This window comes from Osmerus eperlanus, chromosome 16 (genome assembly GCF_963692335.1).
Source record: "Osmerus eperlanus chromosome 16, fOsmEpe2.1, whole genome shotgun sequence".
Taxonomy (NCBI): Eukaryota; Metazoa; Chordata; class Actinopteri; order Osmeriformes; family Osmeridae; genus Osmerus; species Osmerus eperlanus.
The window spans coordinates 6,243,268-6,251,853 of NC_085033.1; the positions used below are offsets into that span (position 1 = coordinate 6,243,268).

Below are 8,586 nucleotides of genomic sequence, written 5' to 3' on the forward strand. Positions count from 1 at the left end.
TTTTGTTATGTATTGATTTTTTTTTTAATAACTCCTGCCGGTTTTAAAGAAGTGCCTCCAAACCACATCTCCAGCCTGGACTGCCCCACACAACCTGTGATGGCTTTGCTTAGGCTCTTGGCAGTATGTCCTCACAGCTTTTCCAGTGTGTTGAGAAGCCTAAAGTTTTTGCTTTCCACACCTTTCAATTCTAAAGATTTTGCCTTTTGAAGTTCAAAGGTCAGCATGGGTGTGCAAGGGGTATCTATACCTCCATGGATACTCTTTTACCCTGATGAGTGAAACCCCTATAACCTTCTGTTTAATTCACAATGATTAATTAACATTTAAGAAAATTGAGAATTTGAATTTTTCACAAATAGAAAAGGATGATTTCAAGTATTTAAACTATTACAGAAGCGCCCTTCTGTTCGATTTATAAAAGGCTTTTTTTGCTGTTTCCGAGCATTTACATCGGCATCTTATGACGTGTATTTGACGTATACCTTATTACCCAACCCAAGGGGTGGAGCCAGTAGAACAACTCGGGCTTTCATTGGTCAGTGAGCCGGTATCGGGGACACGCGAGCACTAAACGAATTCTTAAGCCTCCAGCAATCTAACATCGTTGGACCGCCGGCGAAGAGGAACAAGAGTGGTAAGAACAAGTCTTTTTTTCAGCGTGATCATACAAAACTATATAGTATATCTAAACATTGATGACATTAATAGAAAATATAGCCTGGATAGTTTTAAACGTGTCCTGCGTAGGGGTGCAAGGTTAGTTAGCTAGCTAACATAGCTAGGCTAACGCGTTGGCTAGCTAACTAGCTTTTGAATAGACAAAGCAGTATAAGAAGGACCACGAGTAGGCTAGTAAGCTACATGCTGTGGCTAGCTAAGTATTGTGATATCCCGCGGACTGGTATTTTTTTGTAGCTTGCCAACAAATTAAATCTGAAAAGGGCCGTTTTTAGAAATTATTTTATCATTTTACTAGACGTGCTTAAGCCAGCTGTCTTGCTATATAACGCGGGTGAGCCACTACAGCACTTGCTAGCTGCAATCATACCGTAGGCAACCAAAGAAGCTGGCTGTTAGCAAGATTGGGGCCTTTGCTTTTTCCCATCACAGGGCCCGGTGTCACTTGTAATAATGGACTTTCATTCCTTGTCAATGCTAGCCAGTGTATATGATAAACCGCTACATTTAGCCGCAACACACACGGCTATTTTATAAACGCCCTATACCAAATCTAATTAATTAGTTTTTCCCGGTGTACCGAAGGAACACGTGATGATGGCCTACCGCCATAGCGGGCCACCAAGCCATGATGATGTAGCAGGCTAGCGTTAACTGTTCTGAAAAGCCGGTATTGTGCAATACTACTGTCTAGGTAGATCCGTTGTTACTTCAACAATCACCAGAATAACTTTTCAATACGGAAAAAGAGTGACTGCTTTAGATTGAATTCCATTCACGGTTAGCCAAATATAGTCTAAGGATGATTTGATATCATTACCGCAATGACAAGTGATTGATTTAAGTTATTACTTTAATCCTTTATCCCCTTTCACTCCCGATTTTGGACGCTCGTATATGCACACAGAACAATGAATTTCTAACTTGTAACTGGACTGTCAAAGACAAACTGTAAAACGGCATATAACAATGATAGTAAGATACTCGTCATTTGGCATCTGTCAGCATTGGTATCTTTTTGTATTAGTTTATTAGTACTTTTTGTCTTGCTCAAATTCTCCCATGTGCATCTGTATCATTGGGGGGCTGATATAAAGAGACTCATGGAAAAAAAACACAAGTGTGGGCAACCCTAAACTGGCCCCATTCTAATCCTGAGGTCACTGTTCCCTTTACTTTTGTCAGCTCGCTGTCTTCAGGTCTCAATATCTGCCTGACATCTGTAGCAGCCATGCCATCTGACCTGGCCAAGAAGAAGGCGGCAAAGAAGAAGGAAGCTGCTAAATCCCGCCAGAGGACCAAGAAGACCGAAGAAGAAGAGGGCGAGAGACCAGAAGATGGGCTGGAGAACGGAGATGATGGAGATGATATGAACGGTAGGCCTAAGTGTGGACAACACTTTGTAGGGATTTAGTTCCAGGTGGCCAGAACAAGCAACTGAAGAACTAATTATCCACAAAGTCAAGGCATGTGTTGCTGGTCAGTGTTTCATGGTCTTTTAGAAGATTTCCAATGTTTCATTCAGATTTAATGCTTGAACTTGACTCACCCACTACACATCCAAACCAACTTATGCCCCACATAGGCCAATACCACACATCCCTGTTATTCCATATAGGGGTTCGCTTTCTATTACAATTTATTCGGTGGCATTACTTTTTAAACCTTGCTGCAATAGATATGGATAGCATGGCCAAGGAGCTGGCTGAGCTTGAACTGAAGAAGTCGGAGGCACGGGCCGTGACTGGGGTCCTGGCGTCCCACCCCAACAGCACTGATGTGCAAATAGCAAGCCTGTCCCTGACCTTCCACGGCCAGGAGCTTCTCACTGACACCACCCTGGAGCTCAACTCGGGTCGACGCTACGGTCTTATCGGCCTCAACGGCACAGGTAAAAACACTAGGTTCCCTAGGGGACATTAACATGTATTTAATATATATATTTTAAATGTAAATGAGTTGTAAATGCCAAGTTGGTGACACAGAAAACATTATAATATAGGACCAGTTGTATTATTAAATGGTGTAATAAGTGTTTAGGTTGATTTTTCTTCTGTTCTCTGTCGGAGTGCTGCTTTGATATGATGTGAACAAAAGGCCGAATTATAGTGCCCCTGTCAGGCAGTGTGTTCTGACTGCAGGGGTGCGTTGACAAAAACTAGACCGAAGCGTTTATCTGATCTAAGCAGCCAACTCTTTAGTTTAATGCTCTTAGGGAAACCCTTCCTTTTATTGGTCTTCATAGTACTAAAGCCATGTCTATGACCCAGTAATGGACTTGGGTCTGCATAGTAGCTGGTCAAAGACAAGTTCCAATCCCCTCACCATGGGTAGACTAGACATAAAAAAATACTTTTTTTCCCTTGCAGGCAAGTCAATGCTGCTGTCCGCCATTGCCCACAGAGAGGTGCCCATCCCAGAGCACATAGACATCTACCACCTGACCCGGGAGATGTCACCCAGCGAAAAGACAGCCCTGCAGTGTGTGATGGAGGTGGACCAGGAGAGGATCAAACTGGAGAAGGAGGCTGAGCGTCTGGCTGCAGAGGACTGTGAGTGATGTCATCGCCTGTCGTTAACCCGGTTTCTTTTTATGACTTTTTTTATAAACCAAATGGAAGATGCATGATTAATAGTCGTAGCACAGTAGATGGGTTAAAACAAAGAATCAATAAGATGCCAGGGGCCCTTAAGTTTTACATTTAGTCATTTAGCAGACGCTCTTATCCAGAGCGACTTACAGTAAGTACAGGGACATTTCCCCAAGTAGGCAAGTAGGGTGAAGTGCCTTGCCCAAGGACACAACGTCATTTTGCACAGCTGAGAATCGAACCGGCAATGTTATGATTACTAGCCCGATTCCCTAACCGCTCAGCCACCTGACTCCTTAAGTTTTAATGTATGATAAGTCATAGTAGCGTATAGTATTCCACGTTACCATGGGAACTGTGTTCACTGTGGCAGCTTCCCTTCCTAGGCGTGGTACACTAGCTTCCTTGTTCAGATGGGCACGTCATGCCATAAACCTTTCATGGTGTCATGTCTGGACAAGGGAACAACACCCGAGAACGGGGTCAAAAGGATAACAGGAAGTGCGCTTCTGTTGTCGTCCGATCTTTCTCCACCTCGTCACCTTTCATCCGCGGGTGCCATTTGCTGTCTCGTTCTGTACCTATCCACTCAATGCGTTCCCTTCCCGCTGTGCACTTTAGCCGAGTGCGAGAAGCTGATGGAGCTGTACGAGCGCCTGGAGGAGCTGGATGCAGACAAGGCGGAGGTGCGGGCCTCCCGGATCCTCCACGGCCTGGGCTTCACTGGGCCCATGCAGCAGAAGAAGCTGAAGGACTTCAGTGGAGGCTGGCGGATGCGTGTCGCTCTGGCCAGGTTGGTGTGAGCTAACCTTGAACAAAAGGGTCTCGCGAAGGAACGACTTGTCTGTACAGAACTGCCTGGAAATGATGTAACGAAAGGCCGAATGATAGCGCCAGTGCCGAGCAGTGTGTTCACAGTGCAAGGGCGCGGTGACAAAAATGGACCGAAGCGTTTTTCTGATCCTTGCAGTTAATTTTTGGGGGTATCTTTCTAGTTGCTGTAGCGAGAAGGGCTACTTGGTGTTTCTATGAGAACATGCAGTTCTTGACAGGAATCTGAAAAGAGGATTGAGACAGGACCTGCTACCTGTTGTAAGACTGTACCATATACTAATGTTGTGTTGTCCTCGTCTGCAGAGCCTTGTTCCTGAAGCCGTTCATGTTGCTGTTGGATGAGCCCACCAACCACCTGGATCTGGACGCCTGCGTGTGGCTGGAGGAGGAGCTTAGTCAGTAAGTGTGTGTGTACCTAGACCGCCACCAATGGGATTCTGTGGACTCATGTTTGTAGTCTGTAAATGTCAGAAGTTATTTTGTAGTTAACCATACTGTATTTGTCTATATGCTAAGTATACAAATTACAATACAAACATTTCAAGTTCAGCTTTCTATATTTGTACTGTCTTGACAACATCAACACTTATGGCCAGTTTTGTGAACTTGTTTGTAGCTTTTATGTGTATTAAACTATGTTTGTACTCTACAGGTTCAAGCGCATTCTTGTCCTAATATCCCACTCCCAAGATTTCCTCAACGGTGTATGCACCAACATCATTCACCTGCACCAGCGCAAGCTGAAATACTACACAGTAAGAGCAACTATTCAGCCAGCACAGTTACAGATGGTTTTAGATATTCGAATTTGCTCCATTTAAACAATAGGAGTCCTCAACATGACCTGTGTGGTCTGTTTTACTTACGGAAACCACCAAGTTCTGCTAAACCTGAAAGGACGTTGAGCTGTGTGAAGTAACTTGATGGCTTTGTTTTAGGGAAACTATGACCAGTACATAAAGACCAGGGAGGAGCTGGAGGAGAACCAGATGAAAAGGTTCAACTGGGAGCAGGACCAGATGGCACACATGAAGGTAATGGTGGACCTATCAGAACCCATGAAAAGGAGTAGTAACTGATTTAATTGACATCTTGTCAGCGTTAATTTCTTTACTTTGTTAGTTTCAGGGCATTAGATCAACAGTCATGAATGTGCTATCAAAGCAACCATATAATGTGCTTTAGAAAACAACATTATTTTTATAGCTTTTTTTTCTAATGTTTTCTGCCCCCAGAACTACATAGCCCGTTTTGGTCACGGCTCAGCCAAGCTGGCCCGCCAAGCCCAGAGCAAAGAGAAAACCCTGCAAAAGATGGTGGCTTCAGGCCTGACTGAGAAAGTTGTAAATGACAAGGTAAGAAGTGTGCTGTTAATTATGAGGTGACACAGAAAACATTACAGTATGGGACCAGTTGTATTATTTAATAGTGTAATGAGTGTTTAGATCGATTTTTTTTTTTACAATTTTATTTAATTTTATAAATGTTGCCTTCTGTGCTCTGGAGTGCTGCTTTGAGATGATGTGAACAAAAGGCCGAATTATAGTGCCCCTGTCAGGCAGTGTGTTCTGAGTGCAGGGGTGCGTTGACAAAAACTAGACCGAAGCGTTTATCTGATCTAAGCGGCCAACTCGGAGTATACACAGAATTTGTGTTTTTTTAAACATGGTGTTTTAATGGACAATGACGTGGATTTCTTACACTTTCCAATATTAAGCTCATCTAAAGAACACTATTCTTATTCTTAACTCCTTCCTTTTCCCTAGACGCTGTCATTTGTTTTTCCTCCCTGTGGGAAGATCCCCCCTCCTGTCATCATGGTCCAGAACGTCAGCTTCACATACTCTGATGACACTGTGAGTAAACCTTCAAGATCACCTCAATTTGGAGTGTTTTGCTTTAATATTTGAAGAAACTTTTCACCACTTTTTAGTTGCAAGTCTTTAATTGTCTTTTCTTTTGCTTTTTATGAATGCTGTAGCCCCATATATACAAGAACCTTGAATTTGGTATTGATCTGGACTCTCGAGTGGCCCTTGTGGGGCCCAATGGAGCCGGGAAATCCACTCTGCTCAAACTGCTCACCGGAGAAGTAAGCATTAGGGTTTTTATAATGCATATTTAATGTAATTTACAACTTGTTGGAACTTTATTTCACAAAATGAATGTGATGACCAGTTATTGACATGTGTATGAACTCTTAATACTGCAAGTTCAAAATCAATGTAGAGTAATTCAGTTTTATGTTTTTAATGCGCTGATCTGACGTGTCTGGTTGGGAATCCTATTCACCCCCCCCCCCCTCCTTGTTCTTTCCATAGCTCCTGCCCTCTGATGGTATGATTCGGAAAAACTCGCATGTGAAGATCGGCAGATATCACCAGGTATGTTCTGGTCAGGGTATCAGGATTTGCATATTCAAAATCTCCCTTTGGTTCCATATTTCAGGGTCTGGATTTAGCCAACTATGTTAAAACATGTCAGCACAGAATGTCATATGCAGTATCTACAAAGAGGTCAATCAGAAATTATCCGTTTTCCCAAATGGGTTATTTTACCTGTACTATGTACACGTAGTCTCATGTATTTCTGGATCCCCCACGCAGCACCTCACTGAACAGCTGGAGCTGGACCTCTCCCCCCTGGATTACATGATGAAGTGTTATCCAATGATCAAGGAGAGGGAAGAAATGAGGAAAATCATTGGCCGCTATGGACTAACTGGCAAACAGCAGGTATGTTTGTCCTCTGGGGTTAGCTGAGCCTGGTGACAATGGAAAACAGTCCTAGCTGATTTGTTAGTACCAACGTGGTAACATGTTAGGTTTGAAGCATTAAAATGGAACCTGCTTACAAATCCAACTGTCCACTCCCCACCACCAGGTGAGTCCCATCAGGAACTTGTCCGACGGTCAGAAATGTCGAGTGTGCTTCGCTTGGCTGGCGGGGCAGAATGCCCACATGCTCTTCCTGGACGAGCCCACCAATCACTTGGACATAGAGACCATTGATGCCCTGGCCGATGCCATCAACGAATACGAGGGAGGCATGATGTTGGTCAGCCACGACTTCAGGCTCATCCAGCAGGTATAAATAACATGTCAAGATTTCAAGTGGGAGCACATCTGTCCGTAATTGGTATTTCTTTAGTTTTAAACCCACATAAAGGGTCCTGGGGCTTTGACATTCTTTATTTACAACTTCTTTCAACGTATGGTGGCCTGGCAGGCATAACACTTACTGAGCCCCGCCTCTTTCCAAGTCCTCTGCTTGTTATGGTAAAATAATTTCTATTGGTCTGTTTTATGGCCTCGTCCTCTGCTCTCTGGGGCTTGAACTTCCCCCTAGGCCCCTGTCAGTTGACATTTTTACCCATTTTGAATTTGGCTAGACTACTTGGAGGCCATGTTGCCTAACTTGTTTGGCTGATCAGTGCTTTGTCGTCTTTTACGAAAATGTGATGCATCTTTGTTTTCCCAGGTGGCTCAGGAGATCTGGGTGTGTGAGAAACAGACCATCACAAAATGGACCCGGGGCATTTTGGCCTACAAAGACCACCTGAAAACCAAGATCGACAAACAGATGCATGATATTTAAACAGAAAAATAAAGATCTCCCCAGGTTCAAGACGACACTTTCTCCCAAGACTTGACATTTCTCGCCCATTCTCTCTTCACGCTGTATAGCCGCCCCCCCCCTCTCAAAAGCATGCAATTACTGCATTTCAAGATGGCCGTCCCATTTAGGTCTTAAAGCCACCTCACTGGCTTTTGGACAAGTCCGTTATGTTTATTGTTGTGGTTACCTGTACTTGTAACCATTAGTAGGCATATGGAATCTGGATTTCAAATGTATTTAATAAAGGATGTGGCTGCACTTATGGTTAATTTTAAACATTGTTCATCATTTTTGGTAAGTTGAGATGGTAGGCTATAAACTGCATATACCCGTATCAGTTTTGTTTCCTCTTACTCAAACATTGCTTTTTATTTTTGTTTATTATTTAACGCTGTACCTGCAATAATGGGATTGTCTGAATAAAGGAGTACAAAGACTGGAGTTGGAGACTTTTCAAATCTGTATTTTCCAAATGTCAAATGGACTGCCTTAAATACAGTGCATCTACAAAAACAGACAGTAATTTAATACAGGCACATAAATAATTTGTAAACATTCAATACACATGTAATGCATTTACCCATCCAGTAGAAGGTGATACAATCTGGATAAGCATTGGGTACTTTTATATATCTATATTTGTGAGCCAGAATATACAGTTGTGTTTCAGAATAGAGAGATGGGGTATTCCATATCTACAATTATAATAGAAAATGGGTTTGTAGACTAGTTGTATTTTACAGTAGACTATATGGAAGATGTTGAGGCCAGTTGAACATGTTTTTTTTTAACCACTTGGTTATCTCGGTATCCTCTGGCTCTGCTTAGGCAAATGGAAGATAACAATGATAATACATGTATT

The 8,586-nt window shown here is 43.0% G+C and overlaps 1 protein-coding gene across 1 annotated transcript; it reads left to right on the forward strand.

The window, feature by feature from the left end:
* The first annotated feature begins 404 nt into the window (after positions 1-404).
* abcf2a (ATP-binding cassette, sub-family F (GCN20), member 2a) lies at positions 405-8,165 on the forward strand. Its single transcript, XM_062481379.1, has 15 exons — positions 405-637; positions 1,867-2,057; positions 2,360-2,572; positions 3,051-3,233; positions 3,894-4,065; positions 4,410-4,505; positions 4,759-4,861; positions 5,045-5,140; positions 5,342-5,461; positions 5,873-5,962; positions 6,088-6,198; positions 6,428-6,490; positions 6,713-6,841; positions 6,990-7,193; positions 7,587-8,165. Exons 2-15 carry the CDS (start codon positions 1,913-1,915, stop codon positions 7,701-7,703), a joined length of 1,842 nt encoding a protein of 613 aa, XP_062337363.1. The 5' UTR covers positions 405-637; positions 1,867-1,912; the 3' UTR covers positions 7,704-8,165.
* The last annotated feature ends 421 nt before the right edge of the window (positions 8,166-8,586 follow it).